The sequence below is a fragment of the Caloenas nicobarica genome, chromosome 7 (assembly GCF_036013445.1).
Source record: "Caloenas nicobarica isolate bCalNic1 chromosome 7, bCalNic1.hap1, whole genome shotgun sequence".
Taxonomy (NCBI): domain Eukaryota; kingdom Metazoa; phylum Chordata; class Aves; order Columbiformes; family Columbidae; genus Caloenas; species Caloenas nicobarica.
This window is the reverse complement of record NC_088251.1, coordinates 9,713,248-9,737,456: the sequence shown is the minus strand read 5'-3', so window position 1 is coordinate 9,737,456 and position 24,209 is coordinate 9,713,248. Positions and strand designations below refer to the sequence as shown.

General features: G+C 42.6%; 1 protein-coding gene across 14 annotated transcripts in view; it reads left to right on the top strand.

Moving 5' to 3' along the window:
• Window positions 1-23,556, top strand: part of TCF7L2 (transcription factor 7 like 2) — a 178,326-nt gene extending 154,770 nt beyond the window's left edge. For 2 of the 14 annotated variants that reach the window (XM_065638652.1, XM_065638651.1), the window contains exons 7-14: window positions 1,496-1,582; window positions 7,950-8,075; window positions 8,904-9,063; window positions 9,786-9,893; window positions 14,776-14,824; window positions 15,387-15,437; window positions 16,570-16,642; window positions 22,207-23,556. In XM_065638652.1, coding sequence (XP_065494724.1) covers window positions 1,496-1,582; window positions 7,950-8,075; window positions 8,904-9,063; window positions 9,786-9,893; window positions 14,776-14,824; window positions 15,387-15,437; window positions 16,570-16,642; window positions 22,207-22,642 — 1,090 coding nt within the window. In that variant the 3' untranslated portion in view covers window positions 22,643-23,556. Of the gene's footprint in view, window positions 1-1,495; window positions 1,583-7,934; window positions 8,076-8,903; window positions 9,064-9,785; window positions 9,894-14,775; window positions 14,829-15,386; window positions 15,438-16,569; window positions 16,643-17,231; window positions 17,349-22,206 lie in introns of those variants that run through there. The other 12 variants (XM_065638650.1, XM_065638649.1, XM_065638660.1 and 9 more) reach the window with 9 other exon arrangements.
• The last annotated feature ends 653 nt before the right edge of the window (window positions 23,557-24,209 follow it).

Here is a 24,209-nt window from a genome sequence, read left to right as displayed (position 1 = left end):
CTTGTTTGGGTAGAGGCTCTGCCACCCTGAGCGTGAGGCGTGTCGCATGTCCGTCACCTTTCTGCAGAAGGCTGTTTCTGCAGAAGAGAAAACCAGAGCATTGCTCCCTGAAATCTTAAATTCCTCCTCATTTCTTTTTACATAGGACACCCTGAACACTTAGTAGAATGCATGTCAGCTCCTTTTCTTCTTCTTTCGAACTCGAAGGGCCTAGCTGCAGCACAGCCTTCTCATGCTCCTCTGCTGCAACTGCTTAGCTCAAGTTTGCACAGTAACAGCCTCAGCATTTAAACCAAACGTAATCTAATGCCAAAAGTCAGTAACATATAAAGACATGAGAGCAGAGGGAAGAAATTCCTTGCTGTCATCGAGCTGTACCTTGTTGCACATCTGCATCTCAGAGCTTTACATCTTTGTGTGCAGATACAGGTTTATCCTCCTTGAGTCCCGTGCCATGGCTGCCAGACCATGCGAATGTTGCCACGTGTGCCCAGCTTTATTAAGGAGGTGCTAATGGCCTCCTCTGTCACAACAAGACTCTGTCACCACTGCTGGTTTATAACGAGCCAACACCCATGGTGGACTTACCTAACCTTAGTGGTTATTTTTGAGGGATGATACCATCAGACTTTCTTTTTGCTCTAGGACAGTAGCATGGCCAACTTTGCAGAAGTGACCCAACGCTTTTATTCCCCCTCTCATTGCCACTCGTGCTTCGCCATCAACTTCCCAACCCATCTGTCCTCAACTGGCCTGGATGTCTTCAGCGTAGTAACCCCCCAGGAAGCATCCTGCCCAGTCAGATGATATATTTGAAGGACAGATGAAAAGAACTAGCCAGCACAGACAAACCTCAGTCAGGAAAAGTTGTGTGTCTTTCATGAGGATGCTGTTTTGCATGTTGCTGTATTTTTTAATTATTGTAATGAGGTGTGATTGTCTATTGGTTACCCACAATACTTCTTGGGGACTCTCCCCCGGTAACTCTTGTCAACACTTGTTAATCTGACAAAAGGCTACAAATTAAGCTCTGTTAATTTAATGTTTTCTCACCGAGATCTAAATACCGAAAGAGGCCCAAAGCGCAACTGAAGTCCTTTGATTCACTGTACTTTATTTTGGTATAAATTTACATTCATTATTGTTTTCCTTTGGATGTGTAGCCCTCAATTAGTGTGATGGCTCCATTAAAGCAAGCGAGACTTCGCCTTTAATTATTACAACAAAACACCTAGTTTCAGCTTGGGGAGAGGGTCTCTATTGACATAAGCAGAGGTTATAAAATTTAATTAGCCATTCCTATCAGATTTATGGCATTCAAATTGTTCTGTGTTTCTTTCCTTTGATCCTTGCTGTACAATCCCCAAGATTTTTGTTCTGATCAAATGAGAATAAAGCTTACTGTGCAGAGAGAAGTTTTTTGTTGTTCTTTTTTTTTTAAAAAAAAAACCCTTTTTTCTTTCTCTCATTCTCTCTTTCCCTTCTTTTTTGCCAGGCAAGGTCAGCCAGTGTACCCAATCACGACAGGGGGTTTCCGCCACCCTTACCCAACAGCTCTGACTGTCAATGCTTCCATGTCAAGGTGAGTTCAAATGCTGAGGTCCTGAATCGAGAGCAAATGTGTAACTTCTCCTGCTGCCCTCTCTAGAGGAGGGCATTTCATGTAGGAAGCGCATTTCTGAAAGTGCTTCAGTTAAACAGTTGTCCTTAGTTTTTCAGTGGGGCAGAGGAGGAGAGGACAAAAGACACCTTCCTGTTTGAGGACAAGAGGGTGTCCTATTGCTGTCATTTGACTTTAAAAATTTGTTTTTGAAGGAGAGGTGGAAGAGCAGGAAGTCATCTTTAGGGGCCAAACTGAATGAAAAAGCTGGGAGAATGTGATGTTGCAAAAGCAGGAAAGAGAAGTCATGACACCCTTTGCTTTCTCGGTGGCTGTGACCCGGAGCAGCCCTGTGTGCGAGAGGGGCGGCTCGGCAGGGAGGAGGGCTGCTCTTCAAGCAGGGTTGGGAGGAAGGTTATTGCGCTGTGTTTTCCCCTACCAAAGCTCCAAACACTGATAGTCAACATAAAAGGGCCTGCCTGACCCTCTAAAGCTTTAGAAGTATATGTTTCTCCCCCTCCCTACCTCCAATTAATTCTATCTAATTTTCCAGAGGCTGCTAGTTTTATTTACAAACTGGTTGGCAGCACTATGTTTAAGTAATCACTAATTGCTCCTAATGATATTTTTATTTTCTGTTCATCTGATTTTCAGTCTGGGTAATTAAATCGGTGGAGGTTTAGACTTTCCTGATGGGCTGAAACAGCTAATCCATTTTGATGATGGCACATAATTAAATTAGCATGCATTACATAGCAAGGTTCCACATCTCTTCCTTGCTCTGTCCCTTCCTCTCCATCTCTGCAGTGTAATATGTGAAGGTTGGTGTACAGAGGATTTAAGGAGGAAAAAATTGGAGGAGAGAGTTGGTGGGAAAATTGCCTTGTTGAGAAATGGAAACCTGTAACTAGAGCTTGTGAATAAATGGATAGGGAAATAGTGTGGTGTGTCCTTTAGATAAGTAAAAGTGAAAAATTAAAATTTGCCCGTGTTGCTCCAGAAAATAGAGAGACAACTGGAAAATCAACTTTAAAAAAAAATTAGTAGACCCAGCACAAGGGAGGAAAAAATCCTGGGCTGGGGAGAGAGCTGCAAATTTAAACAATGGTTCCCTCCCTCCATTTAATCTTTTTTAATATCTATAAAAAGACTTGCAGGCATGGTGTGAGGCAAAGTAGAGCTTGATTTAGTTTAATTATTATTAGAGAGGCTAGTCATTTGAGGGAGGGGAGAGATGTGGGAGGGGGGAGACTGTATTCCCAAGATAGACTTTATGAAAGGTATCTAGTTAAAAAGAGTACACAGCAAATTAAATACATTATTGTGGTAATGGGACGACAGAAGTAGAGGTCTATTATACTTATGGCAGTTATAGGAAATGTAGGCTCCTTGCCCTGTTCTAGCACATCCTTTGATATTCATTCCATTCAGCAGCAGGGCCAGGACTTCTCAGAATTAAGTGATGGGTCATTATACTTTAAACACCATGGAGAAGCCTAGATTGGCAATTAAACAGCACTTGCTGACACTCGCTTGTGCCACCCTGTGACCCCCTTTAGATTGAGTTGTTGGAGCTCGGGGCCCTCAGCCTGCTAAATTGGTAGCAGGCACTTCTCCTGACGAGGGCTGGCTCTGAAATCTGCCGGCTTCAAAGGGAGCAAGATCATGTATAAACCATAATGTGGGTGCACCGTGGCTCAAAAAATAAGGCAGGAATAGATGAAATGTTACAAGTGCAAGGGGAAAATGAGAGAATAATGACAAATCTAATGCAACTCAAAGCAGAATTGTTGCACAGAAAAATGCATCCCACTGCTTGTGCATAAAATCAAGGCAGGCAGATGACATCCAGTTAACAGAAACATGTCAGCAGTGAAGTAAAGTGAGAGTGAGTAAGAGAGAAGCCCCTGAGACAGCCAGGAACAAAAAATTAGTTGTCCTTAACAAGTTAAGACTCATCATTATATTCTGGCTTGGAGCCATAAAAGGAGACGGTGGTGTATAATGAGCTGCTTAGAATTTTTAGGGTGTTTATTGCAATTCATGGAATACTTGTCTAGAGAAAAAAAAATACAGGGGGATGTTGTAGGCGAAGGTGAGAGGTGTGCATATACGCACACAGCCTTTCTTTTTGTCTCTGACATAAGCCCGTACGCGCACACGTGCTCAGGCGCACCCGCAGACCGACGAATAGAGTTCAGCTGGTTATCCTTTGTTTGAGCCCAGAAACTTCTCTCCTGGTTTCCCATACGTGGGAACACCCTCTGGGCAGGCTGTGCTCTGATACGTGGTTCGATGCATGTTTTCGCCTGCCTGCTGTATCAGCTGGAGCACCGGAGCTCAGCCGTGGGACAGCCCTTGCCCCGAGTAGCCAGACGTGCTGCCAGTCACGGCAACAGCCCCGCAGAGCCCTGGTACAAGCCTCGGGTTCTCTGTGCTGGCTCTGCCCAAATATCCAAGTCAGGGCAGAGCTTTCCATCCCCTGAGACCACATCCATGTTTTTCCAGAGCCTTCATTTGAAAGTGGTTCTCGTCTTTGCCTGCATTATGGAATAGACCTTTGGAGCGTATAATGCTTCCCAACCCTGAATATTCCCTGAGCTTAGTAATTATAGTTCATTAGTTAGAGTGTGCTTATGAATAGTTTATAAAAGGTTAATGAGTGACTAATAGTGATTTTCATAAATGGTTTATGCTATTAAGGTAGTGTCTTCAGGTTGTTTTAACCATTTACAACTCTTTTCTCCGCTTGGAGCATCACCCCGCTAACTTCTTATGCATGCAACATGCTTATAACAACTCTTGATCCTTCATTAGCTCTCTATAATCTGCCTTTAATGTAAATTGAGAGAGGGTTAGCTGACTGATGGGCAAACAGTGGACCCACTATGAAAAAAAAACTGCTGTGAGAGGAAATCAGGAAATAGTTTAACAGAATTACACCAGACAAACACTGCACAGCAGTTAAGTGGTGGCAGTGGAAAATACCTTCTGTAATTGAAATTTCAGGGGAAATTCACTTTTGCTGAATGTAATTACTGAAGTTGGAGTGTAGCCAGGAACTTAAAAATTAACACTCTTTCCCCACTTGTACTGCCATGTGGGTGGATGTCTACATGGAAATAAATAGGCACTAGAACTTTGGACCAAACCTCACCCAGCCACTGAAGTCCATGGGATTGTGTGAGCTACTTCGAGTTCCGGAGCATGTTTTTATAGCCCTAAATGTAGGAAGGGGTGTATAAGTCCAGTAGGCAGCCTTGTGTCTTGAACGGAGAGCTATTCAGTGTGAAATAATGGTCATTGGTAACGAACACACAGCGTCCTTGGGGAAACTGCCACCCTGACAGTAACGGCTGAGCCCTTGCTGCCTGTTGATGAACGCTGCCGTGTGTCTGAAGTTTAGAGCTCAGTGGGTAAGATCTCATCCCAGCTGAAGTCAGTGGAGCTTTTGGCATCCTTGTTACAGGCAGGCTTTCACACAACATGTGCATGTAGGCTTCTCCTCCTCTGCTGCCCTTCAGTCCCATTGGGTCACTCTCCCATGGGCAAATACTTACTCTCTTTCTCCTAGACAGGGATTGGGAAAACATTTTTTACCGTAACTAGGGGGCAAAGTTATGTTTTTTTCATATTTTTCTTCACCCTTGACCATTTTTTATTACCTGCAGGTACTTAAATCTTCGTCAAAAGTAAACAAAATACGACCTCCTGTGTTTTGTTGAATTAGTTTCCCTTGAAGGTCCTGACCATACAACAATCCACCATATGGGCAGAGTTCATTTTTTATTGTGTTTAGTTTTTGACCAGATCCTTATTTGAGAAGCTGGTCCATGACCCAGTTATCACAGGCACGTCATGACGTCCTCTTGAGGAGCTTAACAAACACCATCTCTTTTCCCCATTAACTCAGTCTTTTGTGATATTTGGGAGCCCTTCTCCAGTGATGAGTCAATCCTTATTCAGTTCCACTCTCATGCCCTTCTGTCGTTGTGCTACCACTGCACTCAGCTCTTCTTCCTCACTGCTCTGTACCCACTGCCCTCCCCACCGTGTCCTCATGTCAAACTAGTGCAGCTCTTCCTGCTTTTCATCTCCACCTTCATCCTTCATTGTCCCGTTGTCTCTGGCTCTTGTTGCAGTTTGAACCCTAGCTAGCCCCAGCAGCATAGTCCTCTCTTCAGCGCTGGGTCTTGCCTGAGACAGTCATTGGATAGAATGTGTGTCAACTTTTTATCACTGTGCTTATACCACTTTCTGGTGAGGTCAGGGTTCTGCCATAGGTTTTATTTTCACCCATGTTTGTAAGTTGTTGTTTTTTTTTTTTTTAAAGAAAGCTCTTACTGTCAGTTTTCATTGTTTGCATTGTACTATGGCTGAAGGCCCCAGGCACTGTGGGAACAGACTTTAAGTATGTCCAATTAAAATACGCACACAGAGGCACAAATAGAGAGAGGGAGAGCAGAATAAAACGGTACAAAGGCTCTGTTTGTGTCTTCGCTGATGGTGAAGCAATCCTGTGGCACAAGTGGGACCAGGACCTTGGTCTCCTTGCAGCCTCGCCATTGTCTTCTCTTCTGAGCTACCATGCACCAAAGCGTTTCACCAAACGTGCACTTCTCTCCCAGATACTTTTGTCAGAGAGTGGGGAGAGCATTTTGACAATCCACTTGGAGATTTGTATCCATGGGTCCTCAGCAGCAATAGAAATCCATGGAGGAATGGTCATTTTGCTGCCTGTTCCCCTCTTCCCTTGCCGTGACACCCTCCTCCTTTCCTGCTTTCCATGCCCTTGTTTGTAGGAGCTGCAGTTCTCTACAGTTTGAACAATTTCACATTCTCCCTGTCGATCTCTACTCTTCCCACCACTGCCTTCAAAGACAAAATACTTCTGTCTAATGATCCTGAGTACTACCAGCTGATAGACAAAGATCCTCAGAGCTCGTAATGGACAGTACCTCTTGTTCGTGAAAGTACTACTGTGTCATCTCGTGAATGTAGGGAATGTCTGGGCAGTTGGGGGAAGGGGGTTAAGCTCAGTAATGGAATTTATAAGCGAGGGGAAAAATAAAGAAATCCCATTATATTTCTGATACTTGTACACAGTCTACTTATCCATGGTTTATCACCCCATTTTAAATCCTGTTTGACAGAAAAAGTCATTGTATATTGATGATAGAAGAAATAATTCTTTATCCCATTGCATGTTCCATATTCTTGGGGTACTTTATTTTGAGAAAAACGGTTCAAAATCTGAGATGAGAGTAGGGATTTGCAGTGATAAAAAACCTTGTTATTTGCCATAATCACTTTAGCCTTGGATTTTTGAGGAAGTTATTTTTGAACCAAATTTTTAGGCTAGATCCCATTCCCTGGAGACCTGTTGACTTCAGTGGGGGTTTTCTAAGGGAAAGGCAGTCAGTTGTCGTGTACTTTCCTTATTCACTGCAAAACCTTTCTGAGACTGTAGAGGAATAATGATAAAAAGTCAATCCTGCTTTTGAGAAGTTTTGTTCATTCATTTTGGTTAAAAAGTAAAAAGTCTGAATGATTGTGCCATGTTCGTGCTGTGGCCCCGATCAAGCAATTAGCTTCATGCAGAAGGATTGCACGTCCCTCTGAATCTAGTTGCAGGACTGGGGCCTGTCCACGTATATGACCATAAACCATAAAGCTGACAACATTTTTTTTCTCTGTAGGAAGGCTAGCCTGTTATTTTGCATTAAATTAAGCTTTCCTAGTTTACCTTAATGGGTCAAAATTTACTTAATTCTACAGTCTCCCCACCTTCTGTTAAAGCAATGTGGCTCAGAGGTTTATTAGACACAAATATTTTCTTTTGCTCCATCAACAAAATGTAGCTAATGAGGCATCTATAAGGATTATCAAAAATGCATCTGGATTGTGTTGGCATTAATATTTTATTTTGCTGTCAATATGCAACAAAAGATGTCATCCCAAATTCACAACATGATTCAGAGCTATAAAAATTGATTCCTTGGTTGCCACAGATAATTTCTTAGCAAAGGAGTGGACTGGTGGATTTTCTTGCAGGTAGCTGAAATTCCACTTTCATCCAAGTTGATCCAGTTGAATTTGCCTTTTGTTAAAGATGTTAAAAATCATGATGTCTCATGTCAGTAACGATAATGAAGGGGAAGATTGGCTTTAATGACATTAGAAGAGTCATTATGTTTAATTTATTGCTAATTAATGCTGTCAGCTTTCATATGCTTTGTCTAGCTGTCATGTGCTTGTTATATGCCTTTTTTTTTTTTAATGTGTGTACACATCCCTCCCCATTCATTCATTTTTATTCTGACGATTTACACAGTTTTCTCTCCTCTAGGTTTCCTCCACACATGGTCCCGCCACACCATAGTTTACATACAACTGGAATCCCTCATCCGGCCATAGTCACACCAACAGTCAAACAGGAATCTTCCCAGAGCGACGTCGGCTCACTCCACAGCTCGTAAGTTGTTGCTTCCCGTGTCTTCTTTTTAGAACACCCAAGGCTTTTAAAAACACTTGGATTTATGGGAATGTTTTTGCCGTAAGTTTCTTTTAATTGCTTTTTTTTTTTCCTGTTCTAATTGATTTGAACATGCTTTAATTACCAAAGTGTAACAACGTAACAGTAACAGTCTTTCAGAGTCTTTCTGTGACAGAGACAAGTAGTTATTAATTTCATCCATTTTAACAAGGAATTGGAATTTTATTGATGAAGATTCAAGCTTCTTGACCAGTTTCCCTGTTAGTACCTGGTTTGAAACTGTGAGATACCAGGTACATAACAGGAGACAATAAATCAGAGCATAAATGGCTTGTCCAAAGCTGCAGAGAGCATAGGTATGAAGTTTAGGTTTGAACCGAGGAGAGCCCTGGTCTGCCTCTGCCCCTAGTGCTTCTAGTGCTTCTTGCCTTTCATTTCACGGCTGAGGCAGAAAGACAAAATTTCAGTTCCCACTGATGATGGGATGCAACTATTTCCTCTACCATCAAGGTCACAAGCCCTCCCCATGAACCCATTTTCCTGGGTGCCCATGTCCTTCCAAGGTTCTTCTAGGGGCTGAGAGGGTACTTGGTGATATTGTGTAAAGCTGAGATGGGTTTTCTTATAATGCTTTCTTAAAACTGTTTGCATACAGCAGCCAGGGTGAAGGCTCTAGTGAACCTTCTGGTCCTCTTCCTAGAGACTAATTTCTGAGGATTACTGCTTGAGAGATTGAGGGGATTAATGTAATAAATTCACAAGGGTTCTCACTGTGAGGTTTCTGTCTGTTGTATCTTTACCCTTCAGAAAACATCAGGACTCCAAAAAAGAAGAAGAGAAAAAGAAGCCACACATAAAGAAACCTCTTAATGCATTTATGTTGTATATGAAGGAAATGAGAGCAAAAGTTGTAGCAGAATGCACATTGAAAGAGAGCGCAGCCATCAACCAAATCCTTGGTCGAAGGGTAGGTAACAAGGGCGAAGCGCAAGCAGGGACTGAAACTCGGTAGGATTCGCACCTTCTGAATCTCTGTCTTTTCCTGTTGTTTTGATAATGGGTTACTAAACCAAAGACTCCACCTGTTTTTTGGGTTTTGCAGACAGTTTTTGCCAATGGGGCCATTCACAGGGAAGAGCGGGAGTTAATTAGTAGCGGTGTTATTTCAGTGTTATTTCCATGACCTGGGAAAAAATCTCAGATTTCTTATTTTGTCCTAGAAACAGGCAGAACAGTAAATGGGGAATGAAAGGTCCTTTGGGAAGTACGGTACCACTATCAGCAGCTAGGACAGCCAGAAGAGGAGCAGGGATGCCAGTGGGGAAAGGCGGGGGAGACCTTTTCTCTACATCTGTAGCTCAGATCTGGCTCACAAGTGGTTCAGCTAATGGACCCTCTCCCCTGCTCTTTGTGTTTTTTTAGTTCTCTTAATTCTTCTCCCTCGTGAGGAAACAGTGAGGTTGAGTGAACATAAATGATTAGTTGTGACTCAGTTGAGTTAACTGGAGTTATAAATGAAATATGAATGGCAGCATGCCAGATCATCTGTTTTTATCTCTTTTTTTAAAATGAAAATCAACCCTAGCTGTATTTATATATAAATAATACGCTCTGCTGTTAATGCACTTAAAAAAAACCCAAAAACACTTGTGCTTTTTATTTTGTCTTTTTCTCGTTTCTTCACCTCAGTGGCATGCGTTATCCAGAGAAGAACAAGCGAAATACTATGAACTAGCAAGAAAGGAGCGACAGCTTCATATGCAGCTGTACCCAGGCTGGTCTGCACGGGATAACTATGTAGGTTCCTATGGAGGTGGAAATTATTTTAGTAGTAGAGCTTGTAGAAAAGTGTTTGTGACCTGCTGAACTACGACCACACAATTGCACACAAGCGCTATTTGGAAAGTGTGCCTCAGGATCCCAATCTGGTAACAACAACAGACGCTTCCCTCTGCAATACTAAAACTATTGGGGATAAATCCCAGCCCTCCACTTGGAACAGGCTTCCAGGCTGGGACTAGTAAAAGGTTAGAATTGGGACATGACGGTAGAGCTCAGTGAAGAAACTCTTGCCTTCACTTGTACCAGCGTCTGGAAATACTGTTTGGCTTGCTGGTCATTTTAAATTCTATTTTATAAACCCAATTGAAAACTTCCATGGTATGGCTTCTCTCCTTTCCACCAAAAAGGTGAATAACTAAGTGTCTTGTGCTTATGTGTGTGAGAGTGTAGTGGAAAGTGGAAGAATGACCTTTCCTAGCTTCAGAAAAGGACTGGCAAAACCAAAAGCATGACTCGTTTGAAAGTCTTACTCTCAAGTGGGGTTAAATGAATTATTCCACACTCTACTGTTGTATATTTCAATTATATTTTGCCTTTTCATGGCCATGTTATCTTTTTTTTTTTTCCCTCCTCATTTTTTAAAAAGTGTTCTGGAGTTTGTGATCAATTTGTAGCGTGTTTTTAAGATTGATTCCCACATCTGCCTTTCAGAAAGCCTGTTTCGTAGCTAAAAGTAGTAGAATTGTTTGTGAAAAACATAAGGCCAGCGTCGTAACCACTTACTAGTAGTATATAACCCCTTCTTCCATGAATGGTAAGCGGTACATCTGGTTGTAAGTGTTTGCAAGCCTAAACCCATAAATTCTTGACAGATTTGTGGATTGGTGGGAGCTCTAAACCCTCTTAAATAGGATTACAGCAGCATCTTGGTGTTCGTTTTTTTTGTGGTTTTTGGTTTTTTGTGGGGTTTTTTTTTTTTTTTTAGTTTAAATAAAAATCGCCTAAAATTCTCAGAGTCTCTAAGTCTGGAATGAATCCCGCTTCCTACCTTCCAGGCAGACTTCCCTGCAGGTTTGGGGACCAGTAGCTCCAAGACTAGTATCAGTTATGTATAGTGTTACACACTCTGGTTTTGTTGAAGTCTCTCTCTTCCGTCATCATCGCTGCCTACTTAACCATAATTGCTGTAAATCACATATACTGTGTGCTTGGTATGTGGCAACGTTTACCTCCATGAGAATCTGCACTTTGACATGTATGGGTGGGAAGAAGATAGTTCAGAGTCTGCAGCAAAGCCTGGAGCAGCAGCAGCTCTCTGTGCTCTTCCACCGTTTCAGCAGTGGAGAATACACATGCTCACTTATTTAGCAATGTGTACTTAAGGACATTTTTCGAATCCTTCTGTTCTTCCTCGATCATCTTTTCTTTCAGCTGGGTTCTGCCTTGCTCTCCTTTGTTTGCCATTGCAGGTGTAGCTGTGCATGCTTCTCAGAGGAAACCTCTTTACACCTGATGAGGCACTGCTCCTGCTAAACATGTTTTCCCTTTCTTTTCAGCATAGTCTGGCCTGAGACTGTCAGACCATAGGCTTGAGGTAGTTCCTCAGCACTGCGCAGTATCATCTTCTTGGGTGTTCAAAAGGGAGTATAGGCTCGACTGAGGTTTCGGGAACGCTCATTCTGCACAGTGACTGTGCCACAGACAGGGGCATGTACAAAGCCTTCAGTGTTTAGGACCTTTTACTTTTGTCCTCACCGTGTGAGCACTGAGAAACCCTTTCTTCTCGAGCTAAAAAGGACAGGATGAGAAAGCCGGCGCTTTCCTAGCGGCTTGATGCTGTACCCCCAAGTGACCTTCAGGGGGAACCTTCCTGCCTGAGGAGAGCGCGGTACCTTTGCATCACACAATTGCATCATCTGCAGGGTTTATTTATTTCTCCTCTCCTGGTCCATTCAGAGCTCTCCGAGTTCCCCGTGGCGTTTTGTAGGGTCTCGAGCTCTTCACACGTCTAGAAGGGGAGCACGTTTGGGCTGCCTGAAATGGTTAAATTGTTAGACATCTCACTTCAGGCACAAGGAAGAGGCCAGCTGTAGCCCAGGTCTTCAGAAACAGAGCAGTACATTCAAGAAATGCAGCTTTCAGCTTGCTCTTAAATGAGAGAAGAGGATTCGGGGAATCCCTTGTGGCTTCTGGGTGTCACGAGGCTCATTTGCTCTTCCCGAGATCTAATATGAGATGTTAAGCGGTGCTGAGTGCTGGACTCAGAAGTATGTAAGGGTCTAGTCACCTTGCCTGCCGCTTGTCTGGAAAATTAGTACCAAAGAACTCTGCAGTCCTGTCAAAACCCATGTTGGTTTGGCTCGGTAGAGGCAGCTGCTGAAGCGGTTAGCAAGTATTTACATCTACATGGACTTGCAGCCTAAGAATTTGGACCATCTGAAGCAAAGCCAAACTGGTGTCTTCTGCAGAGCACTTGAGAAACTGCTGCCATAATTATTTCCTTAAGTCCATGTATTAATTTAGCTATGTAATCAAATATCGGCTTGTAGCACAGAAATTGAACAAGCAAGCCAGGTGATTCTTCTCTGTTTCCTTTCAAAAGAGTGTAAAAGAAGTTAGTGGGACCTCTGTCAGTTCTTTGTTAGAGGGAGTTTTCAAAGCTTGTGTTGAAAAGGGATCAGAAATTCCTGGTCCCTGGCTGACATTCCTGTATATCAGCCATTTTTAACAGGTTGCTCCCTACGGGGTTGTAGTACTTTAATACCTGGCTTGAAGAGTTTTCAAAGGGCAGGTGACTCCTGACCTCAGTCTGGCTGGCCCTTGTGTGAAGAAGTTATGAGGTCTCAAATTGGAATAGCCCTTGAATTCCCAAATGGACTGCAAAAACTAAGCAAATTCGCCACAGATGCAGTCTGTTAATTATGCTGGTGGCCTCCTCGAAATTAAATAAAAATCAGGCTTATGGTGCTGAGGCAATTGTCTGGTTTTGGTTACGATGTTACGACGCTGCAAAAAAAAATGACTGACTTTCACAGAATTACTGTCAATCTACATCAATATATATGGAGCAGTCTGAGCCTCTTGTATCTTTATGTGATATGTGGACTTCAAGATACCACATTTTTCCCTGTTTTATTCTCAAGGAGCTTTAGGAACAATGCTTGTCCATCTTGTCTGCCTGTCATGTTAGACTGATGACTGCTGTAGCAATTGACTCAGAGCGACAACTTTCCATATCCCCAAAAACTACCTCAGAGGTGGTGGAGATGATTTCCCAGCAGCATCCAGGCTGCAGGATTATGTGCATTTTGTTTAAAAATCCTTTAAAACGGGCAGTGCACACAGCTTTTTTCATTACCAGTAGACTCTGGTGGACAAGCCTGTGCTTGTTGCAGCCTGGACAGCGGGGTAGTAGTTTACAACCCTGAGCAAGCAGCTGGGAACGAGTACAGAAGCCTCTTGCCAAACAACCAGCTTTTGGGGAGGAAAAATATGACAACAACAACAAATCAAAATTCGGTATTCGTGTTGTGGGAATTCCTTACTAATACATTCCAGGGAACGTATCATAGTGAGCATCCCAAATGTGGATGTGCCAGGCTGAAGCCCATCGTAACCACTTAGTTGGGAGCCAGACCAACCTACTGAAAAAGATGTTCACCATGTGGGAAGACCTCTTGGCATCCCCACAAATATGTCCAGCCCTTCAAAAGTACTGTGAGATTCCTTCTCCCAAGCGATGTTTGTGCCCGCTTGACCACACAGGACTGCTGGTCTGGTGTCTGTTTACCGACTTCTCCTACTACCTCATCTTCAAAAGCCGGGTTCTCCTGTGCTGGTCGCGGTTGACGCTGCTGGCCTGAGAGTTGTTGGTTTTAGTATCTGGGGAGCTGTGAAAATGAAGTTACTCTGCCCCCTTCCACTGGCCTTTTTTGTACTGCTTTGCAAAGCCTATATCTCAGTGTTAGATAAGTTGTCCCAGAAAATTGCTTTTCTCTTTTGAGCAACACTTATTGCTTTATAACTCTTCTCTTGGAAAACAATCATTGGGTTTCCACAGAAGCTGGGCTCCTGGTCATGTCCTCTCCTACACTGCTGAGGGAAATGGAGAAAGGGCCTTTCTCTCTCCAGTCAGAATCTGCAATAAACTGCATCATCTTCTGCGATAGTACTTGGGAAAGGGACACAGTTTAGCAAAACATTACTGGTTATTTTTTCTTGTGACAGAGCAATATGTGGGAAGGGTAGCAGTTCTATCTGGATTTCTTTCTGGCTTTGCTTCTTAAGATGTCAGTGCACTGAAAAACCTGCATGTTCGGTTTTACTCGTTATTGTGGCTTCCTCATCTGCTTCAGTGGTCAGTTTTGGGCGCTGAGGAGCTCCAGGGGCACAGTCTCACCTCAGTCATGGACCCTCCCACCTTGAATCTCCGCTATTGCCCCTTCTTCCTCTCCACACCCCACAGAAACATGACCAGGAATGATTTTTTTTGTCGCAGGAGCATACAAGTGTCAATGTTTCTGTCGTGATGATAACCTTATCTCAGAAGAAGCATCTTGCAAGGTGTTCTGCCCCCTCCCCAGCTGCTTATGGCTTTGGTGGGTGTGTGTGTGGGGGGGTGTGCAGCAGTGAGGGTGTCCGAAAAGGCATAGGGTGGGTGGGCAGGGCCACCCCGGGGTGCGAGCATCCCCTCAGCCCCCCCACGGCTCCCTGCACCGGTGTCCTCCCCGGGGACCTTCCCGCACCAGCGACAGCCCCGTCACTTGGCTCTGTCTTGCAAGGAGACGTGGTTTGGGTTTTGGTTTTTTGTGTGGTTTTGGTTTTTGTTTTTGTTTTTTTTTGTGTGTGTGGTTTTTTTTTTTTTTAATTCTTCTCATTTGTGTTATGTTTCCTGCAGGGAAAGAAGAAGAAGAGGAAAAGGGATAAGCAGCCAGGAGAGACCAATGGTGAGTAAAAATAAGTCTCAATCTCTTGCTTAGTGGAAGTGTGGCAGTCCTGGTGTGATGCTCCTAGGCAGGGGGAGGTGGGTACCAGTCTCCTGGCCTCACGGGGAGCTGGCCTGTATACTAGACAGCCTTTTTTTTTTTTTTTTTTTTTAATGCACTCTAATTATTTACATTTTTGTGCCCTTCTAAAACCAGTAACCAAGCCATTGCATGTAAGAGCCTCTTGTGACGTTAGCTGAATTTGTGCGTAGTAATTTCAAAGCCTTTAACTGCAGAGCCGTAGCTGTAATGCCTATGCCATCATTTATACAGTTGTCTGCTTATTTTGCACATATGTGTGTGCGTGTACGTACGTATGTATGTGTTTGGTATTAATTTGGGCTGTACTTGTATGTTCTGATGCATGCCTTACAGTGGTAAATCGCACCCATTTTAAATTAAGGAGGTTTGCCATTCTATATAGGAAATTAGAAATACTGCATAGGCAATCTCATAGTCAATTTTGAAGAAGCCCTGACTTAGTTTTTTTGAAGCGTTTGTGTAATTTGTTCTTTTTTTTCAGAACACAGCGAATGTTTCCTAAATCCTTGCCTTTCACTTCCTCCGATTACAGGTGCTAACGTCATTTTGAGTCATTTAAAATAGTTTATAAACTGCTTTTTAATTTTTTTTCTACCATTATAGATCTTAACATTAAACACTTATGACATTAAGAAAAAAATACCATCCACACGTTGTGATAGTATTTATTATCTATATATCTTTATTATATGTTTGATAGTATTTTTTAATTTTGTTTTTCGTTTTTGTAACAATTGCTATTAAAACAGTAATACAGTAAATATAAGAGTTGTACTAACTGTGCAAATTGAATATGCAGTATTTCTTTAAAGAGACTGATAAAGAATGGAAGCAAGTCAGTAATGAACCTCCTTAATCTAATGGCATTTCTCATGGCTCCCACTAAGTCTTCTCACATTAGCATGCATATGCATTTTTTTTTAATTATTATTTTAGTTTTGGATTTTTTTTTCTTTCTGCTCAAGCCTGTTCATTGCAATTCACTAGCTGTACTAACTCAGCACCTTGCCATGCTTTACGTTTTATTTTCTGGCTGATACTAACATACTCATTCCGCAATCTGCTTATTCTTATCCATTCTTTTAAATACAAATTAATAAAAACCAATAAATTGAATGTTATTCCAAAAGCTGCATTATCCCAGGAGATATAATTTCTTTTTTTTTTTTTTTCTCTTATTTTTATTTTGTATCTGAGTTGAAGAAAAAAGCATGTTCAGGATCTAACTTCCATACTCAGCTTCTTTTCTTCCTTTCCCCCCTATCAAAAAAGAGAATAAAAAAATCCATCGCAAATAAATCTTGTCTGAAACGTCCTGATAGACCAGCCACAATGACTTTCCTCTACCTGTTCTTTTAAAAGGGAAAGAAACAGTCCTTTATAAAGGGATACTGCAGCTTTAATTGCAACAGCTAATCTCAAGAGTTGAATAAAAATGTGATTATCACTTTTTTTTTTTAACTTTTAAATCAAAAGTCAATATTTTGCAATTAATAACAAGGACATTGATTTTTATTCCCTTTTTTATTTTTATTTTTTCCTTATTTTTATCTTTCTCTTTTTTCTCCCCTTTTCTCTCTTCCTCTCTCTCTCTCTCTCTCCCCCCCTCCCCTTTTCTTTTTTTCCTCTCTCCCTTTTCTGCTCGCTTTCTTGAACTCATTCAGACCTGAGCGCTCCTAAGAAATGCCGAGCGCGCTTTGGCCTTGATCAACAGAATAACTGGTGCGGCCCCTGCAGGTGTGTATAGTTTTCCCAGACTCGCTATGGCTGATTTGCAGCTGGTTTATTTGGTACTTTCCCCTTTTTTTTCCTGCCTTGTTGCTTTGTAGCTCTGTGTTGTGATCTAGAAGACACAAGGGAGTGGGACACTGCCATGAGTTATCGTCTCTCTGAAAGGGTTTTGCTTTTTTTTTTTCGTTGTTGGTCTTTTTTTTTTTTTTTTTTTGCCTTCCTCTTTGCTGCTGCTAGCCAAAAACCCACTGTAAAACAGCATCAGCCTTAAGCCCATCTGATCCGTGGCTCAACCACACTCCTGCCCTCCAAACCTCCGCCCAAGGAAAGTCGCTCCCAAAGCCCTTGATAACCCGACATTGAGCGCGGTACCGACACCGGACACACACACAGCCGTGTCGGGGATATTTTTGTTGTTTTCTTTTAGCTGATTGTGAAAGTCCTGTTTTCTTTCCTGCCCTTGGTACGAGGGGAGATTACCAAATAAAACCGAGGTGACTGAAAGCTAAAACGTAGCTGTAGCTAAGATGACGCCATCCAAATGAGCTCTATCCACCATTGTGTTGTATTTTTTGTGTTTACCTTATGCTAACAGATGCAAATACTCCAAAGAAGTGTCGGGCATTGTTCGGGCTTGACCGACAGAGTTTATGGTGCAAACCGTGCAGGTATAATACTACCCATTAGGCCTTTGGGGAAATAAAAGCAATCTGTCCTCTTAGTGCATTTGTGTGATTTTATTTTTTTAATCTTTTTTTCCCCACTCCCCACCTTTCTCTCTCCCACAGCATCAATTGCTAATAATCTTTGATCTTTGGAATTTCTTGCTAATTTAATGACATTTTCTCTCTTTCTTTACCAATAACCTCTCCCTGGTGGTAGAACTGGGAACAAGAAAACTTGAAGTCCTTAAAGCTGGCAGCTTTTTGGCTTTTTTAATTATTTTTTTTTCTGGATTGTCAGCAAAATGAATGTTTAGTTGGACATCTATATTTTGCCTTTCATTTGGGTCTATGTCCGCTGCCTCTAAAGGCTTTCTGAAAAGGTTCTGAGATCTGCAGCACTAGTGTTTTTCTTATCATTAGAGATGTAAAAGCCAGTGTTTACAGCTTAAGTTGTACTAGTTTTTTTGCGTTATCTGCCAAATTAAATAGCTACCTCTAGGCTTCTACGCCTCCGTAAGGTTTATGTAGATACCAGTTTTTTAAATTATCTGATGTCTTTTTTTTTTTTTCTGATTCCAAAAATATTTTTTTTTCCTAAATTTTATCCCAACAAGTGAGCTGTAAACACCTGAGCTCTAGAAAAAAGTAATTACAACTTTAGTAGGACAATTTCTAGCATTAAAAAGAGATGAAAGACATCAGAAAGCCCAAATTTCAACAGCCCATGTTCTACTGGAGTTTAATTCCATGTATAACTCAGTATGTACTTCTTTCTTGGTGGAGGGATACCGAGTAGTTCTTTTCTCATTCCTTTTTCCTTATATGATCGCATTTGGTTAAATTTGTTGTTTCTTTGTTCTGATACAAGCAGTCTTTGAATTTGGAATATTATGATGGTAGGTATTTCAACCCAAACCACACTCTGTGTGTAGTGATTCCTCTCCCACATTTTCTCCTCTTACTCATGCCAGTCCCATGTGCTCCATCTCATTTAGAATGTAGATCAGATGTCCATCGTATTTTGTGTATGCACGCAGTCTTGTTTGTGCCTTAGTGTCGAGGAAAACAGGGATCGAGGGTGGTGGTGTATGTCAAAACAAGGCACCAGAAATGTCTTCAGCAGATTGCATATTGTCCCACTCGAGGCATGCCGGCACAGGGTGTTGGGGTCTTAGATGTCAGTACCAGGACATGCGTTAAACAAGCTTTGAAAGCAGCAGTTTCTTAAAGGAAGGTTTCAGTCCAGAAGAGCTGGGTAGCCACTTCGCTGTGTCAGGAGTCTCATGCTAGCCAAAGACTCGAATGCTGTGTTTAATTAGGCTTTATTCTGTGGTTAGTTCACTACACGCTATCAGCAGATATTTGTGTACTCTAGAAATAGAGTATGTGAAGCATGTCAGGCGCTGTGTGCCCAGTACCAGAACGGGGGGCACATCATGTTTGTGTTGCTTTATCTTTCCCTAGCTGCCTGAGTAAACAGCATACTTCTAAAACTGCGTTTTATCAGTGAGGGGACTTTTCCTTTGGTCTGTACAGTGGTTAGGTTACATGTGAAGCATAAACCCTCTCTAATGCCAGATTTAGGTCAGAAATCTTTGCAGCTCATCAGAGACAACTTTTTGAGGTCAGTTTTGAGCAGTGCAGTACCTTTCAGCGGTGTAGCTGATACCCTTAGACTTACTAATATAGAGTCAGCTGCCTTTTTTTTTTTTAATGCATGGAGGCATTTCGTCACTACATATTAGATCATTTCTCTCCTAGTTCTGATCCTAACCATTGTAACATTGCATTTGCTAGCACGGTAGCTTTTTGTAGCTCCTCTTAGGTAGATGCTAAAGATGTGCAGTTTGCTACTACAATAGAAACTGAGACATCTTTGCTCACAGCACCTGAATAAACCCTTGTCATCGTCTGTGGCTTTCACTCATGGCAACTCCAGCATTACAGGTTTCCTGATGCTGTCCTGGGGCTGGTTTCAAGGGCAGCACGAGCAGGGTCAGGTCTGTCGGTGTTTGCCAGACTAATGTAGCAGTTGACGCTTTCAGAGCAGTGCACAAGTGAATAATCCTCACTGGTGCTTCTGGGGGGTGTAATTTTGTTCCCACTTCAAGGAGGGCAAAGCTCAGGCACAAAGTGTTCTTCAGATATTTATTTATTCCACTTCACCAGACTTGCCTGGTGGTGTTCAGTTCTGGTAATACTTGGCGTGCAAGGTTTTGGGTTTTACCCATCTATGCCTTTGGTCCCACCTCACGCTGACACGTATGTGACACAGGTAACACATGGTGGGAATGGCACAGGCTGGAGAAATGCTCCCTGCCTTGAGCCATCATGATTTAAGTAAATGCCTTTTCAGACTAAAAGTGGCCACACTATTAAAGCATTTAATATACAGCAGAAGCAGAGGAAGCAATCTGCTACCTTAATCCTAGTCAAAGGAAAATTCCTTCAGGTAGCAGACCAGTGGGTTTTATTTTTAAAAGGTTGTTAACTCTGCAGAGTCAGAAAGTCATGTAGACTCCGTTTAAGTCTGCTTTGCCATGGGAACTTTTCATGCCACAGAACTTACAGTGTTCATTTTTTTAAAAAATTTTTGGCATACTAGATTCAAACTGCCTGCAGTGAAATACTTAACTGCCATGCAGGTTCAGAGCAATGCAGTTGAATGGCTTCTAGCCCACCATCAGTGAGCCAGGCAGAGCTTGGGGGTGGCGGGGAAGTCCTGCAGCCTCCACATTGAGAACCCAGCTTTCCACAGCTATTATCAGTGAGCTTTGTGAAGCGTTGCTGCTCTGCTTTGCCACTGGCAGCTGTACAGAAGGTCCAAACATGAACTGTGGCCCTGGTAGCACTGCCCAGCTGAAGCCAGAAGTGGTGAGACTGAGGCAAGAGGAGAAAGAGCAGCAGAACTGTCCTTAGCCAAGAGCCAGAGGCTTCCCATGTTGTTCGTTGATGGTAGAAGAATTAGTAGGTTCTGTTTTGAGCCCACCAAATTAACTTTTTTCTCTCTTTTAACGTTGCTCTAATAAAGCATGGTTTATAGCCTTCACTTGCTGTCTTCTATCTTTCTCTCTTTCTTTTTAACATTTAAGTTGCATGGTTGTCTTAGTTTTTAGCATGTATTGATCTGCAGGCTAACGTGGTTAAAACTCTAATAGCCCTAACCCCTTAGGTTGCCATGTGGAACATGGAGCAGAGCCTGAGTCTCTGGAGGAAGGGATGTCACAGCACTGGTCCCTCACTGAAGCTGGTGGAAAGATGGGGTGCTGGGGTTGGTGTTCCTTTCCTGGCTGTGGGAGATGGTATCTTTTAAGTCCAGGATGAAGCTGGTTAGGTCTCCCTTGCAGTCGAGAAATATCTAGCCCCATTGCCTAGCCAGCAGACCTTGGTTTAACCCAAGTGAAACTCAGTTGCCATACAAAGGGGAGAACATTGAGGACCAGCAGTGGAACCAGGGCACCACACAAGTGGGGAACGTCACCCAGCGACATTCAGCTGCTGTGCCACGCTCGGGCGCTTCTTCTCATGAAGCTGCTGGGCAAGGGTGAGGTATCCTCTGGAGGGGGAGAGCAACCTACTCCTTCACGTTGGTGGCTTTGTGCACCTTAGCTGAGTGTCCAAAGTTTTAGTGGCAGAGCTGCTTGAGACAGACTTTGTCATGTACCTCGGGCCGTGTGACAGTGGTTCAGCACTTCCCATGGAAAGTGTGCTTGTGAACGGGAGGGCTGGAGAGCCATCATTATTAGGGTCAAGGTGGCCACTGAACGTCGTTCTGCCAGATGCTGTGGTTGTTTACCTCATTATTTCTGTCCTGCTGCTGGAATTGCCTTGCATATATTTGGCAAGAGAGATGGTGTGAAACTGTCATCTGTTTTCATTGCTCCTTTACATTATTAAGTGGACAGAGGGAGGAGAAAAGATCTCTGTCGGGTCACTTATTTATTTGAAGATGAGCAGCTCTTGTGAGACTCTCATACCCCCTGGCGTGAAATAAGCTCCATGTTGCTCCTCACTTTTGTACTTGTCGTCGTGCTCTTCACCTCCTGAAATTGGATCCCACTCTGGAGTTACATGGATGGCCTCTCAGAGGAAAATTCCCCAAAACACAGACGAGCAGCTTTCCAAATCTACCACTCTCCCTTTAAACAAAAAGTAAAACTGAGTCGATTTAAAGCCACAACCTGCAGGCCATACAACCAGTTATTCTTGTTATTTTGGATCATACTCTGTTTATCCTGTTCTTTTCCTGTTTTTTCTTCTGTTTGCTTTGTTTGTTCGTTTTGTTTTTATTTCCCCTCTCTCTCGTTCTCTCTATTATATATCCCTCCTGTCTGACTCTTGACGTTTCTAGATTTGGTGTGGTTCTTAACAGAGGAGAAAGCAATGAGCTGTAGTTCGCAGCTGTCTTTGCCTCCCAAGGGCTGTGCATCGTAGGAGATGACAGGTGATGCAGGTGTAGGGATGGCCCCGTTGAGTTGGGACAGTGTTATGGGACAACTTGAGATATCATCAAGTATCCAGAGCTTTTATTTTAGAAGGATTAAATTTTTTATTTTATTTTATTTTTCTGGAGGAAAGTTGAGTTCGTAGATTAGCACAGTGGGCTCCAAGAAAAGTCTTATCCAATTTTCCGATGGTTGAAATAGCTAAGGAAAGGAGGCAGCCTGAAGAGGAGGGGGACGAAGAGACAATTGGTGAAGCCTTTCCAAATCCATTAGCCGAGGGGGGGTTCCCGAGCAGGCTGGGTGTCAAGGACACCCCATCAGACCCCCAGGATGGCGCGTGGGGCCGGGGTGCCGCCCGCGCAGAGCCTAGAGTAGCCAGTTCACGGCTCTTTGCTTTAGAGAACTGTCTCCCTCGGCGTCTCTGCCCTTTATTCACAGCCAACTCTCTCCCTGTTTCTAGGAGAAAAAAAAAGTGCGTTCGCTACATACAAGGTGAAGGCAGCTGCGTCAGCCCACCCTCTTCAGATGGAAGCTTACTAGACTCTCCTCCGTCCTCCCCCGCCATGCTCGCCTCCCCCGCCAGAGACTCGAAACCACAGACTGAACAAACGCAACCCCTCTCGCTCTCCTTGAAGCCCGACCCGCTGGCGCACCTGGTGATGATGCCGCCGCCGCCGCCGCCGTCCTCGCTCGTCCTCGCCGAGAGCGCTGCGAGCAAGCCCGGCGCCCTGCCCGCCGCCAGCTGCCCCAACGGGGCCCTGGACCACCCGCCGGCCGCCCTCCCGCCGGCCGCCGCATCCCTGGCACAGCCCTCCACCTCCTCCCTGCATCCCCACAGCTCGCTGGCGGGGACGCAGCCCCAGCCGCTCTCCCTCGTAACCAAGTCCTTAGAATAGCTTTAGCCTCGTTAGCCCTTTCCGTTTCCTTCGGGGGGATTGAATTCTGTTGGGATTTGGGATTTTTTTTTTTTCTTTTTTTTTTTCTTTTTTTTTTCCTTCTCCTCGTCGCCGTCCGCTGTTCGTCGTCGTTTTCTCGGTTTCGTTTTTAATTCGTGCCACGTGGCTACATTAGTTGATGTTTTATCGAGTTCATTGGTCAATATTTGACCCATTCTTATTTCAATTTCTCCTTTTTAAATATGTAGATGAGAAAAGCCTCATGATTCTGCCAAAATTTTTATCAACAGCTGTTTAAAGTCTTTGTAGCGTTTAAAAAATATATATATATACATAATTGTTATGTAGTTCCAATAGCTTAGTTTTAAAGACTGATTTTAAAAATTAAAAAAAAAAAAAAGAAGCAATTTTGAAGCAGCCCTTGCCGGAGGCATTGGTTCTTTATTATTTGTATTAAATACGAGCTTGCGAACCAATCATTTTACATCTGGTTTTTAAACCTTTAAGGGCACAACGAATGCGGTGCCACTACTACTTCTTTTTTTTTTCTTCCTTGTGTGAAACAACCTTTATTGTGATGTTACTTGTTATTGTTTAAATGTACAGAAACAAAGGGTTAAAAAAAATGTGTTAATATACCTTGTTCCATGGTGTTGTTCTTTTTGGGGGAGGGAACGCTACTCAACAATTAAAAGTATCACAACGCTATTGGACCAGTAGTATTTATTGCTTTAGAAATTGCTTGTTGTATCTGTATGTTGTCCCTTTTTAAATGTTTTTTTCTCCTTTTTTTCTTGAAACATTGTATAAAGTTGGTTTTTTTTCTTTTCCCTTAGTGTAAGCATCTTATATATAACAACTCATTTGTACAAGGTTTTTAAGTTTATATATAAATGTGTATATATATTTTTTTTTCCGGGACTTTTGATTTCTTTTCATGATTTTTTTTTTTTTTTTTTTTTTGCTATATGAAACACAGTTGCCACCAAATGTACGTTCGCAGATGCATTTTTTCAAGGATCAATAGTGTAAAAAAAAAAAAAAAATTGCTTTAAAAGCCATTACACACAAAAAGACTTGAAAATTTTGCGAGGGAATTTTTAGCACCGCTGTTTGAAAAATAGCAAGGTCCAAGTGTCTCCTGTTCAGAACTGCAGCTGAATCCCCTGCGACATTAGGACTGTAGGCTATGTGCAAAATTTTTATGTGCCAAAATTCTCAGTGACTTTTAACTTTCTCCCGATTACTTTATTTTTTTTTAATGCTGTAATTTTTTTGTTCATCATGTTTTGCTGTGATGTTACATAGGTAGATATGTATGTAGTTTTAATGTCACCTATAACAGACGTGTTTGGTAGCAGATTGTCCGGAAAGCATTTAAAATGAAGAGGTATAAACCCTTAAGGGCCAAATTCTGTATATTAGATAATTCATAAAAGGAAAATCAGACTGCCACTTTTATGTACACTTACTACATACAGGTAGGTAGCAAACTTAAAAAAAAAACCTAGGCATGTTGATGTTGCAAAAAATGCTGTATAAAGCTGAAAAATTGTTCATCTGTTCA